General features: G+C 42.1%; 1 protein-coding gene across 9 annotated transcripts; it reads left to right on the plus strand.

Annotated features, from left to right (window-relative positions):
* The first annotated feature begins 4,661 nt into the window (after positions 1 to 4,661).
* On the plus strand, positions 4,662 to 23,785 carry nfatc2a (nuclear factor of activated T cells 2a). Of its 9 annotated transcripts, none has more exons than XM_044211396.1 (11): positions 4,662 to 5,237; positions 6,674 to 6,899; positions 7,331 to 8,252; positions 8,390 to 8,558; positions 10,656 to 10,858; positions 10,978 to 11,180; positions 12,987 to 13,127; positions 15,459 to 15,514; positions 15,639 to 15,798; positions 15,940 to 16,653; positions 23,013 to 23,785. In XM_044211396.1, exons 2-11 carry the CDS (start codon positions 6,767 to 6,769, stop codon positions 23,066 to 23,068), a joined length of 2,757 nt encoding a protein of 918 aa, XP_044067331.1. In that variant the 5' UTR covers positions 4,662 to 5,237; positions 6,674 to 6,766; the 3' UTR covers positions 23,069 to 23,785. The 9 variants fall into 9 exon arrangements, with proteins under 9 accessions (XP_044067331.1, XP_044067340.1, XP_044067336.1 ...); XM_044211401.1 differs by lacking the exon at positions 4,662 to 5,237 and adding an exon at positions 19,912 to 19,955 and having other exon boundaries at positions 6,215 to 6,899; positions 15,940 to 16,647; XM_044211405.1 differs by lacking the exon at positions 6,674 to 6,899.
* The last annotated feature ends 218 nt before the right edge of the window (positions 23,786 to 24,003 follow it).

A 24,003-nucleotide genomic window follows, 5' to 3' on the forward strand; every position in this document is an offset into this window, starting at 1 on the left:
TAAAGCAGCCTATTTTAAAACCTATCCACTCTGGTGCTAATATTAAAGTCCAATCGAAAATATCTTTGCTTATTGTTTATTCACTTGGATGTTTGACCTTCACTGTGCAGAATGATGTATGTGCAGAGTTTGACACTAGAAGCAGCTAGAATCATCATCTTGCCAATCACGGTCCTATTTGCACAGCCCGTCCTCACCAGAAAAACGGCCGTATAGGCCGACAGGACTTTCATCCAGGAGACCGGGGTTCGTGTCCCCTGTGAAACCAAATCAACGTTGACTTATTTGAAGTTTTAAGTTAAATAACGTTACATAGTTGACTTACTTCGCATGAGTAAAGTCACGTGACTTACGTAACTTATTTTAACCCAAACCACGATCTTTTCCTAAACCTAACCTAAGTAGTTTTGTTGTCTAGACCTAACCAAACTGCGACCATGTGACTTACGTAACGTACTTAAACGGTACGCCTGTCGCTGGTACTTTCAACAGTCATATATGCGTTTTGGGGAGCGGTCGTATCTGTCGTTTTGGGAGTCGTTGACAATCGACCTAGTCTGTCGTTTAGGTATGAGGATGTGTTGCTGCAGCTGCAGCCGCAACAAGTGCGATGTGGAAACTTGAAACCTCCAGCGCACATACACTCAGAAAGGACTTCAGTGAAGTAGGAGACATCTTCAGCAGTTAAACTTTTAAAATGAAAAATATTTGCATATTCATAGATTCTGGATCTCTAATGAGGGAGAAGCTTTTAAGAATGTTTTACTTGTTAATTGAACCTTTTTAATGAAAAAAATATATCAGACACAGTTTATTATTTTTAGGAAAAGTTTGACATTTAGGGAAATGTGCTTATTAAGTTAGCCGGCTGCAGTGTCATATTTAGCATACAGACAGGAGAGTGGTATCAGTCTTCTCATCTCACTCTCTGCAAGAAAGCCATAATGTAGAACTTTTCCTTTAAAGTGGACTGGCAAACTGTCCAGGGTGTCCCCTGCTGCTCACCCAGTGCATGCTGGGATTGGCTCCAGCCCCCCTCAACTCTGAATGGGATGAGTGGTATAGAAAATGGATGAATGGATGAGTGCTTTACTCCACATATCATCAAGACTTACAGAGTTTAAGCAGAGTTAATGCAAAGGAGATACAAAGTACAATGTACCTGGCATATAAGAGAGCAGATCAAAAGACCCAAGCAGAGGCAACAGTCCATTCTTCCCTTTGCCCCCTGAAATTTCCTTGGAAAGATTTCCATGAGACACGATACAATGAACCATTTCCATATCAAAGTTCCACTGCTTGGATTTAAAAGCTCAATCACACATGTTACACTTGGAAAACTCAAACAGGGCAATGCTCTAACCCAGACAACTCTACTTCATTGAGCTGTTTTTACAGTGATGGAAAATACTGCATGAACTTGGAAAAAGTGGGCTCTCTAAGAAAAAAAAAAAAGACGGAAGTGCAAACTCGGCCGTCTGGACACAGGCGGTTTTCCTTTCTTAAGCGTGTGCCGTATTAATTTACTCATTCATAATTTGAGTTGTATAAGAGTTCCGTAACAGTGGAGGAATTTACATCTGGTAGACAAGGCTGCTGGATGGTAACCACCAAAACGAAGGCTCTGGCCACTGCAGTTTACAGACTCATCGCAGTCACCTTGTTCACCCAACAGTCTAGCACAGGCTCCCTCCCTCAGACTAATCCATGTCTCAATCCAAAACAGATCCTCTGATTACCCCCCTCCCCTCTCTCAAGTACACACATTTTCCTATGAATGGCCTTGGGTCTGACATGACTGATGTAAGCACAAGATCAGTCACTGAGGCTGTGCAGAAGGCTTAGCACATGAAAAAGATGTTTCACTCAAGGCTGAGACAAAATAAATGTTCTTTTTAGGTTTGTCCTGGTGTTCACTGGATTTGTATCAAATTGCTGAATGGTGTGTGTTCCGCCGTATAGGCCTATACTATGTCAGGGTCGCAGGAAATCAGTCAAAGTTGGGGGTGCCGAGAGAAACTCACCCTATATAATGATGTCATATTAAATGAGCAACATTCATGTTATTTGTATTAATTAAAATGGCCAGGATCATTTATATCTAATAGTTATTAACAACAATTTCTAACAAATTTAGAAAGTTTTACAGACACCAAACTTGAACACCAACATTTTTTCCCCATTAAAATGTTTTTTTGGGGAGTTTTTCCTCATCCGAATCGAGGGTCTAAGGACAGAGGGTGTCGTATGCTGTACAGACTGTAAAGCACCTTGAGGCAAATTTTGTGATATTAGGCTATATAAATAAAATTGACTGACATACTGTATGTCATAGCAGCCACAACCAAGAACACGGAGTATGTTTAAACATTTTAAAATGAATACTCTGCCAAATCTCCAAATTTTAGAGCAACATTTACTTTACCTGATCTATTTTATAATCAAGCGCAATAACCAAATCACATTGTACAAATAGCCTAAAAGTGTCACCGTATAGCAGCAGTAGGCTACTTAAGTTACACTGTGTACTCTGTAGCTATACCTGACTGGATTGAACTCTCTCCAGGGCTCTGTCTGACCGGGAGATCAGTGCCCTGACATTTTTGGTTACTTTGATTCAGTGGAACACTTGAAAAACTCTAAACCCTCTATAACACCTCAATGCGATCGCGCGATAGAAAAGCTCCGAACTGCTGCGAGTCCCCATTGCAAGGAATAGAATAATGGACTACATATGTAAAAAACAAAGTAAAGCCTCTTTCACGCCACAAATACTTGTGTGCTACACATATTGCCTATATCCCAGTCAGAAAGGAAAAAACATTACAAGCTTATAATTGATGGTTTTTAGAATTCTTGATTTTGGGGGGCGCTGCAGGCCCCTCAGCACCCCTGCTTCCCACCTCCATGTACTATGTTGAGTATAGACTGCATGTGTGAAGTGTATGATATAATTTATATAAAAGTTAGACATTTTAGGAGATATGCTTGTTTGCTTTCATGCTGAGAGTTAGATGAGAAGATCAATACCACTCTCATTTATATGGTAAATACAAAGCTACAGCCAGCAGCAGGTTAGCTTAGCTTAGCATAAAGACTGCAAGCAGGGGGAAACAGCTAACCTGGCTCTGTCTAACTCTCTGCAATAAAGAGAATAAGCGTATTTGTACTCATTTTGATTTGTCTAAGGATTGTATTAAAATGTCCTTTAAACATGATCTGACAGCATTATCCACATACTGGAAATCTTGAAAGTTCTCAACTTGGATAAGTTCAAAAGGGGAAATGGTTTTGCTGAATCCAATCATACTTTTCCGGATTTTCTGTTTTTAAACTATATTTTGGAATCTATACTATGAGCACACCACTGCATTAAACCCACCAGAGCAGGCATCAATTCATGGCACAGAAACAGTAATGTATAGTTTAACTTGGCTCTTCTAGATGGCTTATTCTACAGCTTCCTCTACTGGGCAATATGTGAATTTGAATGTTAAAACTGCTTCTCTTGAAACCGTTTCAGCTACCTGTTTCTTGACTTAAGCAAATGCAGTCAGGATCAGTTTCAGCTGTGTGTTCTCCACTACCTGAAAACACCTCAGTTTATTATTTATGATTGTAAAACAGTGGCAGTTTACCAAAAGCAGTGATCTATAAACCTTTGCTTGCCTGCTCAGATGAAGTACATAAAGTTCAGTTGCTGATAGTCATTGTTTGCAAGCCTGTTTATGTTGCCGGATGATTTAAGGTGTTCGAACTTTAAACTCATATTTAGAAATTAAAAGGGAACCTCAACAGAGGAGAGTCGACCCCCCCCCCCACCAACTCTTGATGACCTGATATATATACTTGCCAGCACTTAAACTGAAACATGACTCCAACATGTATATAAGATTTACTCATGGATTGTTTGGCAACACCGGAATGAGGTCAGTGTGGTATTTAAACTAGTATGAGACAGTTCACCATGAAATGCTATAGGCTACTGCAAGAAATATCATCATCACTGTTATACAAGAGATGCTCATGTGATTTATTCAAAGAAGTTCCAGTCTGGACGTTTTTATGTTTCAGTGACCTCACTCACGTGTGTTGACCTCCCTCCACAACACAAGCAAATAATGAAGTTTCGTGTGGAAATGAAAAAGTGAGTCTGTATTTTTGGTGTCCAACAGGAAACTACACACTTGCATAAGAAGGCTTTAGCACAGATGAATCCAAAATATCAAAAGTGTTTTTTCCCTTGGATGGATACCTTATGTAACACTTTTATTGCAATGGAGAATATGTCCTCTGTCTATTGGGGTCAGTCTATGTAGTGGTCTTGTTCAGACTTTTTTTTTTTTTTCCACTCAGAAGATGCTGCAGATTTCCATTAGGAAATGGAAATGGATAGTAGCTTCTTTCCTCACTGGGAACAATGGAATTCTCTATGTTCCATGTTCAAAACGTCAACTAACCATGGCCACTTAAATTCACTCTAAACAAACATTTTAGAGCCATCTGGTCTACAATCATTCACAAATTGCAAGATAGATTGAACTGCTAAACAGAGCAGTCTAGTATACTGTTAAGTACATTTCATGTTGCCTAGCGTATCCTGTAATCAACCTTCAGAATTTTATTTATTTTTTCTCTCATTCTCTGTCCTGCAGCGTCCTACAGTATTTCTTCATCCCTACAATGAAGTTCTTGTGTGCTACTGTCTGAGAGAAGCCGCAGAAATGCCTTGGCGCAGGAGCCGGAGACGTCATGGATTCCTGAGTGTGGGGCTTTGCAGGAAAGCCCTGAGTCTCCGACATGGACCGGCTCCAGGTTTCCATGGCAAAGGCGCACAAACAGGAGGAAACACTGAGGGAATCCCGTTATTTTACAGCATTGGACCATTATAAACACCCAGAGCGGGGAAGGAAGCCGCTCTTGATACTCAAGTAATCCTTATAGAGCTCTAGGAAGGGGGACTTCATACCAGAACCACTGCTGTAGCTGATGCGGCTGCAAGAAAGGGAGTTTGCGCGCTACTGCTGTGTCGCAGCTTGAAGTTTTTAAACGTGTACAGAGAGCATTTTTCTCTGTTTCGTCTCCTTTTTAACATTTTTAACTGAAGAGAGTTTCGTCTGCTATGATTAAAAGCGGAAAGTAATTTTTCTTTTTCTTTCTTTTTACGCTTTTTCTCCAGATGTTTAGAGAGACTTGGAGACTGGCACAGTACCACACCATGAGGTCGATGGATCAAGGTACTGCTGAAGTGTTGTGATTATCTGGTAATCAAACCATTTTTTAATTGATAGAGTAGTGTTAGCCCTGGAGTGATTAAGTCTGTAATGATGTGAGCTGTAATGTCATGTGTCACTTGTCTGTCCAACACTTCAGAGATAGTTAGGGATGTTGATGTTTGGGAAGAGACACGCCGCTGCGCTTTAGTTGATCAGCGCACAGCGCGTGCCTTGGCATCACAGGGAAACAGCTAGATATGGTGGGGGGGGGGAGCCAATACCATATAGCAGCATATAATTGTAGTAATTAATAGTAAAATACTCCAATTTTTTTATCGGCGATATGAGATACTTTGGATAGTAATGCAAAATAAGTAAATATAAGTTATGACATGCTATCAAACTTCAGAGTTACATTCGATGACATCAGTGTGTAGTATGGGAACAAAGAGCTAATTTTATACTTCCGCATCACCTGAGCCTACCTGCCTACTGTATACTGGGTGTGACTACAATTAAGATTTTGACCCAATAAGGCTCATACAAAGATTCAAATATGGTTACAAATGATATTTTTCCTCAAGAACTTTCTGGTTGTTGGTGGTTATATCCTGTCAGATGTGGTACATTTGTTTGCCACTGGTTCTGGTTCATTTAGGTTGCATGCCCATATTAACCCATTATCAATATTATAGTCTACGTTGAGATTTGCACACCACACCACCAAAAAGATTAGAAAAAATGGAAAGTTTGCCATGGGGTACATGATGTGCGTCTGTTTGTTTTGCTGACTGAGCATATAGGCTACTGGCCCAGTGGGTGTGGGCTACAACTGGAAGGAAGCCCTTGTATCTGTGCTGCGTAAATCTGGGGATTCCCTCAGGAGTCCCAACGTGTGCGTTTTATATGAACTGTGAAAGATACAGGTATACATTGGCTGATTGATTTCATGAAATCCAATCCACTGGGGGAACACGATGCGGTAGTGCATTTTGATGTGTTTGTCTTATTCATCTATCCATCCATCCATCATCCACCTGTATGTACACACGAAACTGAACTGATGCCGTTACAACCCGGTTTTAATGGATACTTGTAAGTCAGTTGTTGAACAGGGTTTGAGCACATCACCATGCTGTGTCAGTGCAACATGTCAAACACCCGGGGGCAGCAGCAGGCTGCATGGTCTGTCAAAAGACTCGCAGTAATCAGTTTGAATGGGGCAGTTAATTAATCACTTCTAAGCGGCACTTTTGCTTTTTTTTTTCTTTTTCTAATCTTTGAGGTATCGACGACTAGAGGAGGTGTGATCAGACACAGAGATAAAGTCGAAAAGTCTGCATTCAGTGTGAAAATAGACCCGCCTTCATTTAAAAATAACGGCGGCGAGCTGAAACAGGAAACTTGTTGGTTTCAGATCTTGCAGCTCACCGATGAAACATTTGACACTTGAACAGGTTCCCCAAATCCACACCAGCGCCGCAACACCTCAGCCGCGTCCCCGTCGCTTCGCCTGAACTCGGAGGAGTCGTTAGGAAACAATTAGACAGATGACCTCTTTTTACGACGAGAAAGATTTGGAGGAAGAGCTCAGTCGAGTCAACTGCCCTGATGACGATTTGGAGTTTGAGTACTTGTTTGAATATGAACCGCCTTGCAGCGATTTTTCTGGAGGAGATCAAGGTTTGTCCGATGCTTTTTGGCGACTTGAGTTGACTCATCTCTCTCTCTCTCTCTGGGTTATTTTGTAGGCTCAAAATAAATATATGGCTTGCAAGCTTTGTCCACGTGAATGAAAAAGAAAAACAGGAAGTAAAGTTGAAAGGCTTCTTGATGAAGGTTCCAATAAGTAGTAAACATGGGAGAGAAAATGTCAACATGAAGTGTGTTCTATTAAAAAAAAAATTAAAAATGAACTTTTTTGAAAAACAAGATATGTCTACAGGTGAAGTTATTGGTGTCATTTTAAGAGGTGCACATTCACTTTTGGGATGAATTGAGAGAAATTGCTGTTATTATTGGAATAATGGGAAATATCTCTATGTGGCAACACATAGCTTATGTTCTTCAAATGTGTGTTTTGTGATGATTTTTTCATCTTTCCTCCCCTGCAGATGACCCCAACCTTGCATCTCACAAAGTCCTCAGCCCTGAGTCTGAGCAGGCTTTCCCTCTGGAGGAGGCCTCCCCTTACGGCATCAAGTCCTGCAGTCCCTCCTACAGTGAACACAACACTGAGGTTCTCTCGGGATATGAGAACCAGGAGCCCAGAAACTACCTGGACGGTACCCGACCTGCAGGCCTGGCCCTGAGCCCGCGGATCGAAATCACCCCCTCCCGTGAGCACTACAACCATGGTCGGGACTCCCTGCAGAACCACCTCCTGAACATTAGCCCCAGACCCACCCTCACTGTGCCTGGCCATGAAAACCTTGCCTACCGTGAGCCCCAGTGCCTGAGTCCCGCCAGCAGCAACTCCTCCACCAGCTGGCACTCAGAGAATTACTCCCCCTGGGCGTCTCCTTGTGTGTCCCCCAGCAGCGGCCAGAACCCCGGAGACCTCTGCCCCAGGTTACAGAACATCCACACTGGTTCCCCGGGCACCTCTCCTCGCACCAGCCTAGCTGAGGACGGCTGCCTGAGACCCCGCTCGCCCTCCCCAAGACCTGGCTCCCGCAACACCTCCCCACAGGGCAAACGCACCTACGACATGTACAGGAATCCAGGCTTAGTCCCTGGGCACCGCTCCCGCAGTCCCTCCCCCCTCAGCGGCCATGAAGATCACAACATAGGTGCCCACTATACACACAGCAGCCTTGCTGATGCCATGAATGGTTTTGGCAGTGGCCAGCCAGGCCTGGTGCCCACTAAAATAGTCAAGACGTCCAACCAGATTTACACTCTGTACCCAGAGAACCACGTAGAAGGGAACTACTTGGTGTCCTGCGACCAGGACTTAAAAACCAAGCCTGCTGCAGAGCCTTTCTTTGTTATCCCCCCAATCTGGTCCAAGCCGCTGGTTTCAAGCATCTGCAGGTAAATTAGCAGGAAGGCCAGGACTTATTGCTTATGGCTAACACATACCACACAAGATACATTTACATCTCCTAAGGAGCATAACGTTAATGATTTCCATGATTTCTATCCTTTTCTGTATCTTTCATGTTTTGTAGCATCCCCGTGGCTTCTCTCCCCCCGTTGGAATGGCCGATCCCCCGTCGCACAGACCAGTATGAACTCCACATTGAGGTGCAGCCCAAGCCACACCACAGAGCTCACTATGAGACAGAGGGAAGCAGGGGTGCAGTCAAAGCCACCACAGGAGGACATCCTGTTGTGCAGGTATGGACAAAAACCGGATTAAATGAACAAAGTACTTGATATCATTTAAATCAGTCCCAAATTATGAGACTGCAATTCAAAGTGCTGAATGACCATATGAAGGCATGTTGGCAGGTTTGTCCATTAAATTAGCCTTCCAGTTTGGGAGCCTCTGGCAGGCCTGATGAGAGGGCTTGCGTCTAATGGTATTTCCTACTCATTATGCACTCAGTGGTGGTGGTGTTATTGCCCACGGCCATCTGTATGAAAATGACTCTATGTGAGTTACTCTGGTTACTCTCATAGCACATTTACTGTTTCTCACTTTCTGAAACAAATCATAAAGCGTGCGCTAACCCCAGACATACGACATACTGTAACCACCCAGTAGCCTCATGGCAACCCTCAGCTGAACTCAGGTCAATCAATGCATGTCTTTTTTTCTTCTGCCTTCTAGCTTGAAATAGTCTGCTGTTGTGTGCCATTACCCCCACGGTTTAAACCACACAAAAAGATGTGTTCATGTTGTCCCTGACTTCCTCTTACACACTTGTTTGTTGATGGTGTGGGTCTCGTATTAGGAAGCTGACATGAAGTGTTGAAATACTCAGCCTCTCTAGACGTGTTTAAAAAAATCCCAAACAAACAAAAGAATAGTGCCTGTGGTTAAGATAGTTGTAGTTTTTTTAATATTCCTCTTACAGTCACAACATAGAATTCAAACACAGCATGTCCAAAATAGCTGTGACACAGTTATGTTGCTTTATTGTCCAAGAATAGGTTCAACTTCCCCTTCTTTGTGTTGCCGTGGCAACATTTCAAAGCTGTTTTTGTTGGTGATAGTAGGGACTTGTTGGAAATAAAGCTACTCTTGCTTCTTTTCCATTTTCTGCCCATCCCCAAAGGCCTCACCCTGAGGTCAGTTCTGCCTGGTTTGCCAGGCCAATCAGATGGTCAGGCCTGGCTAGCCACGGCTGCACTCCTTCACCTTGTCTTTCCCTCCCTCTTCTCCTCCTTCTCTCTCTCTCTCTCTCTCTCTCTCTCTCTCTGAGCCTCGTACCCTCCACTTTTCCTACACTGCTCTCTGTCATGACTCACTGCTCCTGCCACTGCCATGACAACCGGCCCGACTGCTCACATGGCCCGCTGAGTGTTTGCAGTCAGCTTCCTCTGTTTCACTCTGTGTGTCAGCTACCTGGATATGGAGCCAGCGTGCTCATTCATGTTGCCATAGTTTCTGCTCACATTCAACAGCTGCTGTGAAGTCTTGTCAGTTACATCCACTGAGATAATCATTTCTAAAATGTGATTGATGTACATGATGTTTGTAGTTTTTCTGACCACAATTAAAAGAAACAGTCTCAGTAGGAAAAATACCTTCTGAAGCCTCTTCAAGTATAAGATAGAAATGGTGTAGAAATACATCTGATTTTAAATAAACTCTGCATTTCTCAGGCAGTCAGACTTACTGCAGTGGCTTTTTCTGTTGTTAGAATAGATAGTCACTTGAAAAAGTGCAAAGTTACCTGTAGGGTTTTTTCCTTCACTCTGCAACAGTTCATGGTTATATTCTATGATAAAGGTTTTGCACTACGCTGTTTGCACAAAAACAGCATTTAGATGCAAGTTGATGCTTTGTGGTTTTTGCAGGTTTCCTCAGGAGGCACTCTCAAGTTAAAAGTAGCATCTCTCTCTCTCTGCCTCTCTATCTATCTCCGGTTCACAGTTTCACCTATTAGATACTTTTCATTTCTGCAGCAGGACATTAAAATAGGTCTAATGAGAAATGTGTCAGTCAGGCTGGATGACAGTTCTTTCAGTGAAAGACAGGACCCCTGCTAAATCCGTCATCCAGTTATGAGAAAACTAGCATAAAGCTGTAGGATGTGAGCTCTCTGCTGCTTTCTGTTCAAGGCTGCAGAAAGAAGACTCGTGCTTTTACACGTGGGTCTGACACTGATTAGCCACCTCTGGGGGGAACAACATCTGGAAAGGCAGAGTTAGAACAACTCTATGGAGAAACACAACCAGTTTAAAGTGACTCCAACATTTCCTTCATACTTGATCTGTTTCATCGCCTAAAAAAAAGTCTGTTTTTATGTTTTTTTGTGTCTGCAGTTACATGGCTACAGAGGCAAGGAGCCACTTGGCCTGCAGATCTTCATTGGTACAGCCGATGAGCGCATCCTCAAGCCCCACGCCTTTTATCAAGTCCACCGCATCACTGGCAAGACAGTTACGACCACCAGCTTTGAGAAGATTATCCACGGCACCAAAGTCCTTGAGATCCCCCTGGAGCCAAAGAACAACATGAAAGCAATGTGAGAATATAATAATGTGCATTTGATTTCTGAATGATTTGACATCTTACCACTGAAACTTTTTTTTAATATACATTTTCCCTTGTCAGTTTTGCTTACATATTCATCCCTTCTCACAGAATCGACTGTGCTGGGATCCTGAAGCTCAGGAACGCCGACATCGAGCTGAGGAAGGGCGAGACAGACGTCGGTCGGAAAAACACCCGTGTTCGTCTTGTGTTTCGTGTGCACATACCTCAGCCTGGAGGACAGCACGTCTCTCTCCAAGTGGCCTCGCATCCTATCGAGTGCTGTAAGCAGCTACACATAAAACACATTTACAGTATGATATTCTTTTTGTGCTATTTTACATCATCTTAAAAAAAAATGGTTTTGAGTCCTGATACAGTGCGGGGTCTATGAATTCCCCATGTATGCTTCCTGTTTTCATCAGTTAACAAAACTTAAACCTACATTCAAATGAATTTGGAGCTGGGCTGATAGTCCAGAGTCCTGCGCACAAAGATGTCTTTATGCAGCCAGGGCTTCCATCCAGTCGGTGGGCGCTGCACGTTTCAGTGTCTGTGTACCTGTTTGTATGTGCGCAGTAGTAAAGTCTGTGTTTGGGTACATCAGTGCATGTGTACACAGTGTTATTAAAGCACCTGGTGTAATCAAAACTCAAACAAGAAGTCCCTTTATCTAACACCCCAGTCATCATATTGGTGTGATACAGGCTGCATGCAATATACTCCTGTCATTGTAAAAAATCATGACGGAGAATATAATATAATTTTATAACTGTCGCTTCCCATCTGTTTTCCGATCACAGAGAGGGCAGAACAATAGTTAGTACCTGTCTGTCGTAGGATGAACGTCAAAACAACTCCCGTCAGTGAAAACCAATCAAGCATAAAGTTGCTTACAATGACACCTATGATTCATCTGTCAGGCCTGTTGATAAGCAGACTGTGTCAGTCAGTGATGGTGTGTTTAAGGAGGCAGGGCCCCTGCTGGTGTCATCCGCTTTGTTTTATTTGTAGTAGGGCGAACAAGCCTGTTCAAAGGTTATGGGGGTTGTTTGTCTACACCTCAGCTCGCCTCAGCGAGTGTGGCGTTTCAGCTGAACTAATGGGTGATAATAAGCTACAAGATGAGAAAGCAACACTTGATGACACAGAACATGATCGTTAGTGTCCAGTGTATCAACACAACTGACTTTTTCTAGTATCATCTATATTCTGTATCAGCTTGTTGCAACTCTTCATTGAAACTTATGAGTGAAATATTCAAATACTCCTATTCCATCAAATGGAAATATTTATTTCACAAAAATTTAGCCTGACGTATTTGGCATCTTTGGACACTTTGGGATCTCCACTAGAATTTAAAATGAGATTGTATAACGTTCGACTGTACAGCATTAGTTTGTTGACAAAGATTTTAAGCTTAACATACAGTACACATTGCAGGGCTGTTTTATCAGATTGCATCAGACTGTTAGATGTTCCTCTTATTTTGTCAACTTCCTGTACAGTACTTTACTGTATGTAGACTGAGGCTACTTAGGCTCTTGTTACCTTTCCTAAGTTGTGACTTGACAGATTTATATTGCTGCTTATTAAAACTAAAAGCGAGGGTTGTTATTGTTGAATGACTCAGCATCACTTATTTATTGTAAAACACCGTCACTTCTTGGTAATAAGTATTTGAGCACTTGCAGGAAATCAATACAAAACATTCAAATGAAGTGTTTGCATGTTTTTTCACTGTAGTTTTGGCCTGCAACTAACGATTATTCTCATTACTGATTAATCTGCAGATTACTTCTTTGATTAACTGATTAATTGTTCAGTTTATGAAATGTCAAAAATCGGTGAAAAAATGACAATCACCATCACAACTGTCTGGAGGTGACGTCTTCAAATGTCTTGTTTTGTCCAGAGTCCGAAGATATTCAGTTTACAATGATATAAAACAGAGAAAAGCAGTAAATCCTCATATTGGAGAAATTGAACACAATCAATCGACTAATCGTTTCAGCTCCGCTGTAGTTAAATGCTGGTTTATGTGCTAAATGTTCTTATATGAGTGTTCAGCAGTAGATAAACAGTAAATGTAACACACTGCCCCCCGTGTGTCCCGGCAGCCCAGCGTTCAGCACATGAGCTTCCCATGGTGGAGAAGCAGGACATGGACAGCTGCTCTGTTCTGGGAGGCCAGCAGATGATCCTGACTGGGCAGAACTTCAGCTCTGATTCCAAGGTCATTTTTATGGAGAAAACCCAGGGTGAGTGGCATCGAATCACATCATCCCCAGCATCACTCACAACCTGTGGGAAAGAGTCATCTTCTGTTTTCAAACAAGATGGTTTTTTTATAGGTTTTTGGCAACATTTAGATAGACAATAAAGACCTACATTGCCCAGAAACCAAACCTATGACTAAATCTATGAAATCTTGGTCTGTGCATTTGTTAGTTCTGCTATTACACAACACCGTAACAATATAGCACAAGTGATAATGACTCATAAGTAACCATAGGGCATAGCTTTCACATTTCACCACCATCATTGTATAGATGGAACCACATGAGTTATTTGCATGATCCAAATGATAACAGTGCAGCCTCACTTCCTTTTGCCCTTTTCTTCCTCACCGACTTCCATAATGTCTTATCACTACTTAGATTGGCCTTTTGTTGTGTGATTAATAGTTCTGTGTGTCACATGAAAGGTTGTTTCATGTACATTTATTAATGCCCCTGGTTGACTCTTAAGTGCATCAGGATGGAAAGAAAAGATTGATTTGTACGTCTCTTCATGGCAGTGAAATACAGTTTTTGAACTTTTTATTAGGTAATGTTAGTAGGAATAATTGAAGTAATTGTGCTTTTTTTCTAGTCTTCTATTGACATTTATCAGGCAAAATTGAGTGATTTAACCATGATTGGTAAAATTTTATGGCTTTGTGTCACTTGTATAAGGTCAAAGATCAGTCACTCTACAGTTACTTGAATCCTGGGTTTCCCTCGGTCTGTTCGCATGGCACCCTTTTTAACTAGTTTAAAAAGAGTGAGTTGTTTTGGATTAATATCAAGGAACTGTTGAAGGTAGGTTTGTGTTTATCACCTGCCGTTAATCATGGCCAGTTCCGTTTACCTCGAGCTGCTGCTCGAAGGGTCTGTGGGGTAGACAGTTCTGTTAAAATACTTGTGTTGGTGTGATATTGTGACTCACTGGCTCCACTGCTGTCTGAGAGCGGAGTGCTTGGCTTTTTAAATGCAGGCACCCCACAGGCTACCTCAACTAAAACTTGGACCCGCATGTCCGGGCTCCTTTTATTTTTTCTTCTCCGGGGTTCCCTGCCGCTGTGTTACGACACAGCACAGTAATGGATAGTAAGACAGAGACGGAAAAAGAAATCTTACAAAGAGGGATTGCCATTGTTTTGGAGAGTTTCTGTATGACACAGAGTTCTGGACCAGTGCAGCTGTGAAATCCCTCTGAATGAGAGACAGCTGCCTCTGGCTGGAGCTCCCCTGGCTCTTGTGCTCGGACAGGGCTGTATGGAGGGAAGGAAAGCTTCCCCGGCCAAGTCAAGCCAGCTCAGACTTTCTATCCTGCTCTCTCGCTCCGCCTTTCCACCTCCACACACAATTATCTCCAGAGGGAGAACAAGAGTTGGGGTATCCCTTAGAGTAGAATTGCAACAAAACGCAAACAAATACAAGCGCCAAGAAAGCAGTAGTCATCATGTTTTGTAAGAGACGTGGAGAAAGTTGATCATAAAAATAAAGTTTAGAAAAAAAGAAGAAAAGTTGGCAAGATGTGTGGAATCCCCCTTCCTCCTGTTGACTCATTTAAGCCATGTGTTTTTAATTTGGTATTTGACAGAGGGTTTCCCACCTACAGTAACATTCAAACAGAACTCACTGCAGCACATGTCGTATCATGTGTTAGGGCACATCGGGTTTATTTTTACAAGCACGATTTGTTTTCTACGTTTTTCACCTAAATGACAACTTAAATGTAATCTGATTAAGTGTGATGAAACATAACATCAACCATAATCGCTAGAGACGTGGAGCAGTGCAAACGCTTGCAATTTCTTGTTTCTGTCAGCATTCGAGAGCAGAGACAGGTGTGTCTTTCACTGCCACATGTCTCTCTGAATAGTGGATGACTGTACGTGTGTTTGGGATAAACGTACCGATCATCCCTACCTTATAGGTGTGCTTGGTGGTGTAAGAGGAAGTGGTTTTAAAAGTGATACTATCTACATGCACAAAAGGGCTTTTTCTGTCCACATGAATTTTTAATCAAACGGGAGACATGTTGCCAGACAGACGTCATGGTGGCTGCAAGTCTACTGTATATAACTGTATTCGAATTAGTGAAATGAAATAAACAAAAAGGTGCTTTGAAAATATGAAGAATTTAGAACAAGGGGATTTCTCGATTGGTTAGGATTCAGTATTTTCCAAATGTACAGCCTGAAGACTTGCAGAATTATACCACTGGTACATCTTGAAACAATCAGCCTTACTTACTTTACTGCAGAGTTAATTACCACATTGCTTAAGATTAGGTTTCCTCTTTCTCTCTTTACTTCTTTCTAGATGGGCAGCAAATCTGGGAAATGGAAGCAACAGTGGACAAAGATAAGAGCCAGCCTGTACGTATTATACACCGGACTGTTCCTTAAATACTTGGATGATACCTGTAAAACACACCAAGCATGTCAATTGTCATGATCTAGTAGTTTCAATTTCAGTACATAACTGAGCACTGTCTTGTAGAGTATGCTGTTTGTGGAGGTGCCGTCCTACCGAGACACGTCTGTCTGCCATTCTGTCAAAGTGAACTTCTACGTCATTAACGGCAAGAGGAAGCGCAGCCAGCCTCAACATTTCACCTACACACCACTGGCATGTAAGAATGCTGCTCAGCCTGTTTGTGGTATGCTTATATCATACTATGGAATTTGAATGTAAAGTAATTATATTGATTATTATTATTGTGAGTACATGGACATTCTTTGTAGAAAATGACACTCAGAATGTTTACAGCCATCTCTTTACTTTTTCAACTTCCTTACAGCTCCATCCATCAAGACAGAGCCTATAGATGAGTATGAAGCAGACCACATGGGTTTTGCCATGCCTCAGATCTTGGGCTTATCCCCTCATCCCTACTACAATAACCCACGCAGCGTCCTCCATCCAGACAACGGCCTGGTCTCCGGCATGGCCTCCTGCCAGCGTCTCAGCTCCAGCCTTCCAAGCCAAGACACACGTTTCCAACAGCAAAGCCCCGCCATCGTCTTCTCCCGTGGGGGCAAGAGTCTGAGCGGCAGCCCTGGCCTTTATCAGCAGACTGGAGGGATGATGCCTGACCCCCACAGGTCGGTCCTGGTCCACACAGGCTCCCCGGCTCAATCTGTAGGTCCCATTGGTGCAGGCCAGCACCCTTCCATCATCCAGTTCTCCCCCACCAACCACCATCTGCTTCGGGCAGAAGACCCTCAAGCGCTCACTGCTCCACAGCCTGACAACCAGCAGATCATCTACTGTGATGGCTACTCCCCACAGGCAGCTGCCGCCCACTCACCCACACCCCCCCAGCCTCAGGCAGTAGTGACCCACCCTCAGCACTATCCCACCGTGATCCAGCAGCAGCCCTACGTGCAGAAGGGTCAGCAGAAAGGCCGGGCTCCGCCTGGCACGGGGCAGATGGAGGCTCCAGGAGACAGACAGAGGAGGGTGACGGTCAAGGAGGAGAACTTGGACCAGGCCTACCTAGATGATGGTGAGTGTAAGTTAATGCTTTTATACTCTGTGTGAGTAAGATAGCTTTTTGTGTCATTCACAGCGTGCGTCTTTATCAGCTAAGTGTAATGAGGTGGGAAAAAAAGCAGGCAGACAAGGATATGTGGCGTGCCATTCCCTTTTTTGAAAGAGATGGATGATAAGACCCACCAACAGAGATATGACTTTTCCCAAGAACAATTCAAGGATATTTACAATATCTGCGCCATCTCCTTTTCGCATACCCCGGTTTGATATACGTGCTATAGTATCCCTCTGAACAAAGTCAACAGAGCAAGCTCACACTGTTAAAACAATCCTTGTCAGGAGGTGTAGCTATGTTCCACTCAAGGTGGAAATAACAGGGATTATGAATCATTTGTTTATACTTATGCTTGTCAACCCCATTACCCTCTGACAGAATTAATGTCAGGCCACATCCAGCAGCAGGCAGGAGGTTGAACCTCTTCCTTACTTTGGAGTTAAAGGTTCTCCAAACTATATTATGTTTTACAAGAAAATGACTCTGAAAGTGACACAGTATTTTTCTATTCTTTAGTCTGTGTCAGCCATATGAGGTTTAAAGGCAGTTTGAGGTTGTCATCATGTTGCTCCATTCAGCAATGTTCATTTTGCTGGTCGTAGGGGTTCGTCTGGCACTGCCACACATCAGGAAATTTTTATCTTTTTTTCTCTCTCTCTTGCATTAAAGACAGAGAGGGAGGGAGAAAAAAGTGTCACTCTCCTGACCGCCTGGACATGTTGACACTGTTATGAAGTGAAAAACAACTTCCATGGCAACCATTGTCAAACAGTGGAACGGACTGCCTGGGAGAGCTGGGGAAAGCCTTTTTGTTTGTTATAGTTGGCCGGGGCTTCTCCTTGGCCTTATGCCCCTCGATTCTGTGGGGGAACCCACCAGAGGATTAGCTTTTTTTCCGACCACAGAATTCTGCCAATCTGGCACAAGAAATTCCTATTTGCAGCTGCTCTCCTCCAGAAATCCAGTCTGATCCCTGGAAGATAGCGGGAGGGTGGAGGGTAGTTTGCAGGAAAAGGGAAGAGGCTGTGTGTGTGTTTCAATGGAAAAAATGAAACGAAGAAAAAAGGCCAGCAATGGAATTTGTGTTTTTTGGATGGAACTTGCAGGGTTTCCCTCAGCAGTAAACAGCAACAGGGCTGTGAGTTGGTGAATTAACAGTCAAACTCAGCCTCTTGTTTGATCCTCCCATCATCATAAAGTGATGACGGCCAGTCAGCTTCCCAAGGTGCCTCTGCATCTTTGTTCAATTTTAGTTTTTATTCGAATAGCACGTTACCTTTTCCCTGGAAATCTCATAAAAACTAATTGCAGATTTAGCGGTTACTTCTTTTTAATTGCCTGTTTTTTATCCCAAGAACAGCAGGCGATTTTATTATTTAAAAACTACAATATAATGAATTTATAATACCACATCCCTGAATGTTAAAACCTTATTTATTATGCAATAACCGTCACAGTTGGATAGTGTGTCCGCTGCTTATCATTCCTACAGGTGATAATCCACCTACCCACATCATTTAAGAGGAAAAAAGGGGGGACTTCCCGATATTCAAAAAAGTTTTTTTTTTCAAAGAGTGAGAAGATAAGTGGGGTCAGAAAAATCCCCGTGTTTGACTGCAAAGGTAATGAAGTATAATCCTGACCACAAAACAATCATTTAAGTTGGAACCAAACACATTTTCACCGAAGTGTGATTGTCAACATTACTCATCGAGACATGTGTTTCAGTCTGTAGTCAAAGGGTGAAGCCACATCCTGGTATCGTCACAGTGTTGTGGTCGATAACGGTCACATCTCCAGGGTGCCTGAACTGTGTCAACTTAAGTGAAGTGTTAAATGATAGTCAGGTATTTCATTTTGAACCAACACTTGGCTCACTATCTCTCCCACGCAGAGGGCTTGTATCTTCAGCCCTCACACGAGTTCCCATGGCTCCTGTTAGAGCTCAAACAAGACAATATCTGTTGATTGTATTTATTTATTTATCTATTCAACTGAAGGAAAAAAAGATACCTGTAGGAGCCTGCCTTTCCGTTGGACTACAAAGGTCAAGAATGTCTGGCATAGCTCACTGTGTGCCACATAGTTTGTGAAAACAGTAAAAGAGCCACTGGCATAGCCTACAAAGGTTGAGAGTGACTGATTTAGTGGGTGTGGAATAAAGCCCAGAGGCAGTGGAGCAGGTGAAATTGTTCCAGCAGGTAGCGATCAGGGCAGGAGAGATAAAGCACACAGCAACAGCCTGGTGGACACGCATTAGTCTCAGCTCACTTCCATCCCATTTGAAAGGCTTGATCAAATACACAAGCCATATCCAGACGGTGCTACAACCGTAGTAATGAGCGCATGACAACTGCTTTAAGACACTTCTCTTGTTGAGTTTACAGTAAGTTTGTTCATGTATGTAGATCTTTGTATTTGTTACCCTCTTCCTCTTGATATAGAATTGATATTCTAGAACAATACTCACATGTCCATATGTACAGTGCAATATTCATCAGTTGCTGTAATTGTTCCTTCACTCCATACTGTGAAGAGATCGCTTCCAAATGCAATTACACTGTAAGACAAGAGGGTCAAAGTCCACAGTCCACGTTCTATACAACAAGAATGAGAGTCTTGCAGTGCTTTGAGCTAATGATGATAATAATAAGCTAGTATAAGGCTCATCATACCAAGTTCACCATCTTTGTTTAGCGTGTTAGCATGCTAACATCAGCTAATTAGCACTAAACACAAAGTACCGCTGAGGCTGATGGGAATGTCATATTGAATGTTGTTGATGGTGCTATATGAAAAGTCAGGTGACCACCAATGTTATTACAATTCATCCTGAGGGGAACATCAATGTGTGTACCAATTTTTTTTCACAATCCATCCAGTAGTTGTCGAGACATTTCTCTCAAAACCACAAATGTGAACCTCAAGGTGGCGCTAGAGGAAAAGTCAGAAGATCACCAAAGTCATTAGATTTCATCCTCTGGGGACCATGAATGTCTGCAAAATTTCATGGCAGTCCATTTCATAATTGTTGAGATATTTTAGTCTGGATCAAAGTGGCGGACTGACCAACCAACCAATGCCACTAGCATGGCTAAAAATGTATTCGCTAGCTCATCTGAAGCTAATGTGAGACTTCGGCAGTCTGAGTTAATCACATCAAGGGGGTATCTTCCAAAGTTAGTGTTCTTAGTGTGAAATTCCCTCTTTGTATTTTCACAGACAAGTGTTGCTGATCTGTGGTGGAGGGATAGTAACACAAAGAGGTAATTTGTACTTTTACATTAGACTGTAACATTAGAAAAACCTAGTTGCTTCAAGTGACTCTGACTGCTGAAGCCTCATAGTAGCTTCAGTTGAACTTTGAAATACATTTTTGCACAGAGACAGAGGAACTGGATTTATCCCCCATTTCTTCCATTGGAATCATATTAGCAAAAGATTCTCTCAGAGCCAGTACAGAGAGAAGAAGAATAACAGCGATCAATAACTCTTTCACTGTCCATATGGGTGTGTGAGCATTGTTTGAAGACAGACTTGAAAAAATGTGAACACTGAAACACCAGATGTGTGGTTAGATTGGTGGTTAGCTGTCAGTCCACTTACTCTACTTTCTCTTTTCTCTCTATGGTTTTCAGCTTCATGCTGTCATTACAATCCCTCATTAGCCTCTCTCGCATCTATCTAGACATACGCAACCCCTCAACACGCTGCACGCCTTTCTACACAAACACATATACTGTATTAACATGCAAATACTTGCAGACACACAAACACACACATTCCAGCTCGCAGCAGGCAGTGTGCAGCAACTGAGTCAGCTACTGTACAGGGTGTCTCTCTCTCTCCTCCCACCGTCGGTAAACAGTGCAGCTCATTGGTGCAGAACTCAGGAGCCAGACACTCACCTATTGAACAGACTAGCCTGAGTGTTCCCCAGGCCAGCCTCAAATAGCCAGTCCGTGCCAACCCTTCATTAGATTCAGTAAAGCCCCACTGTATGTTGCCCCACTGCGGCGCTCCTGCTGCTTCTCTAAGCTCGTTTTATGCTCAGGAAAAATCCTGTGGCACCGCTGGGGAGATGAAAGTTTCTTTAAGGCATTAGGTGTCAGAGGGAATTCCACTACAGACTAAAATAAACAGGGACGATGATGTTGTGACGACAGCAGAGCACCCAGTTTGGCGGTTCCTGCAGTTTTGCAACTCTCAGATGCTGCTTTGGCTATAAAATGTGCTCAGTGTTGAGCCGCTGTAACGGGTTGTTTCTCTTTCACATCTGCAAATGATCAGATAGAAAGGCAGCGGGAGAGACAGAAAGAGACACAGACAAAGATTGGTTTGTTGGATGGAAGAGAATCTCAGTCAGATTGCTTAATTAGATTCCAAAACACTTCACTGCAGTTGTGGGTGCTACTTCATCATTTCAGTTAGAAATAATATTTTCTATCCATTTATTCCTTTAATTCCATTTACACCTCTTGACTGCTAGTCTTAAATAAGAACATGCCATCACCTTTTTTTTTTTTTTAGCCAATTTTGTGGCAAGCTGCCCTTCTCACTCTGTCATCTGCTTAGAGATGCTGTTGTGTGGGTGAGGTGGTGTCTGATTTCATTTTTACATATTTTAATAGTTGCACCCTTCGTATTGCCACTATGTAAAGCAAGGCTTTAAATAGAGCTAACACAAGTCAACTGAATAAAGTGTTTCTGCCTCTAAAGTAATGCAGTGCAAGGTAGCAGCATTCAGTATTTTGCACAGCTGGTGGTTCTTTCAGTAGCGAATCCTTTTTTAATATCTTAACATTTTTCGTCTTTAATTCATTCTGTTGAGTTTAAGGGAATAGTTCGACTTATTAGCCTTCTTGCCACTTGTCCCTTTGAATATGACGCTATAGCCAGCAGCCAATTAGTTTAGCTTAGCATAAAGACTGGAAACTGGGGAAACAGCTAGCCTTGCTCTGCCCAAAGGTTAAAAAATCAGTAGTTCTAAAGTTCACAAATTAACACGTTATATCTTGTTTGGTTCTTTCCAAAAAAACAAAGTGTAAAAACGACAAGTAGGCAGATTTTTTTCTAACCTTTGTACAGAACCAAGCTAGCTGTTTCCATTATGCTAAGCTAAGCTAATCTGCTGCTGGCTGTAGCTTCATATTTAGTGTTCAGCGAGTGGTATCGATCTTCTCCTCTAAGACAGCAAATAAGCTATTTTTCTTAAAATGCTGAACAAAACTATTGAACTAATCAGGAACAACACCTTTTAAAAAAACATTAAACAACAAAACTATGACAACATTTGTATGCTAATAACTTTTTTTACAAACTGCTAAATTAACCACCAATGCTGACATTCAGATTTTAACATTAACATATTTAACTTCAGTTGAATAACTCAATCCCAAAGTGTGGCCTATTACCATAGTTACAAAATCACAGACACGATATGCTCTGTAATGGCTTGGTTGCAGGCAAAAAGCTTTTTTGGCCCACTTTGAAATACTTATATTACTCATCGACTCTAATGAGTTCCCCGAGGCACAGTGGAAGCAGTGGCACCAGCCTATAATGTCTGTGAGTGCCAGTGTATACAGACAGACACACAGTAGGCTTTCAGGCCTGGGCTCCCAGATAAACATCAGAGCTCAACACAGACGGTGTGGCATATCTGGAGAGATGACATGTTACACATTATTGTCATTCCTTCCTGCTTAATGCAGAACTACCTGCTGATAGTGGGACTTTTGACTGTGTGTAAACAGAGGTACTGACAGCCTGACACAGTCACAGGTAGTTACACTTCCTCTTCATTTTGCTGCTTGGATGTCAGTGGTTATTTTATCAGCACGTACACAACAAAACTTCAAATACTCACATGTTGGCAGATATAAAGAAACTCAATTATTAAATCCAGAAATTCTATATTTTATTTTATTTTCAATGCATGACACTTTTCTATAGCTTTATGCCCTCCGCCCATTGTGATTCTATTTTTAGAACAATGACACTGAAAGTTTCCATTTCAACCCTCTTCCTCTTCTGTTGATGTGTATACACACACTTGTAATCATCCCAGCAACAGGAAGCAATCGCTCATAGACTCTAACTCTAGTGGTTACTCAACATTAATGCATGCTCTGTCTGCCTTCCATCAATGCCCTGCACAGAAATATCAAAACACCTCTTTGTCAACAGTATTTCAGGAATATAATCAATATAATAATAATAATAATCAGAAGGATTCTGTTTTAACACTATTTTTGAATTTTATTGTAAAAACACTTTGTGTTTATCATTGTCTAATATCCCTCTCTTTCTTTCCCTTACAGTGAATGAGATCATAAGAAAGGATCTGACGGGTGTCCAGGCCAGAGGGCAGACATAGAGGAGGGACCCCGAGCAGGAAATGACAACATACCCCCCCGACACACACAGGCAGACACGCAGTCTTCAACCTTCCAGTGAGGTGACGCATGTCCACCACCAATCAGACCTTCTCCTCCTCATTTTCTTTTCCCATAGAGATAGAAATATCAGCTACTGGCCGCTGTGTTTCCTGCAAAGGAACTGCATAGTTTGATTTGGCAAACAGAAGAATTCATTTGACGAGTAACGTCAACACCAACACCCCGCAGGTTTTGAGAAACAAGGGAATGTGCCTTATTTTTGTCATTTTGTTTCCTGGTTGAAGTTTTGATACAGTTTAAAATTGGAAATAAACTTGTCCCCAGAATAGCATTAGCCATACTGTCCAGGCAATAAACTGTCCCCTGTTTGCCTCCTACATGTTTGCCTCATACTAGTGTAATGACCATTATGTAGCATGCAGGAGTTTCAAATTTGTGAAATTTCTTTTTGAAGAAAATTGGTTGGTCAGCAGCTTAATGTCATACCAAAAAGTCAGTCCAAATATGAAATATATCAAATATTTCTTATGGCCAAAAAACTTGTAATCTTTTTGTTTAATTCTTCTTGCACAAAGTGTGTATTTTGTCTGTGTGTAACTTTGTATGCAGTTTTACATGAAAAGATTGTCCTAAGCTTACGTGCTGATCATCTCATTTTAAGTGCAGTTTTCTAATTGAAGTGAAGCGCACACTGCCTTAACCATATACAAATGAACTATTGTGACACCTCCTAATATGCACTGTTTTCAATAACAGGGGGTCAATGTTATTACTTTTTTATATAACATTTGAGTCATGTGAATAATGTACCATTTTATATTCGTAAAATATATATTGCATTATATTCAGGTGATAATGCCAAAGTGGCTTCACAGGGGCCTGTGATGCTACAGCAATAGCATGGAGTCTACAT

The sequence above is a fragment of the Siniperca chuatsi genome, linkage group LG10 (assembly GCF_020085105.1).
Source record: "Siniperca chuatsi isolate FFG_IHB_CAS linkage group LG10, ASM2008510v1, whole genome shotgun sequence".
Taxonomy (NCBI): domain Eukaryota; kingdom Metazoa; phylum Chordata; class Actinopteri; order Centrarchiformes; family Sinipercidae; genus Siniperca; species Siniperca chuatsi.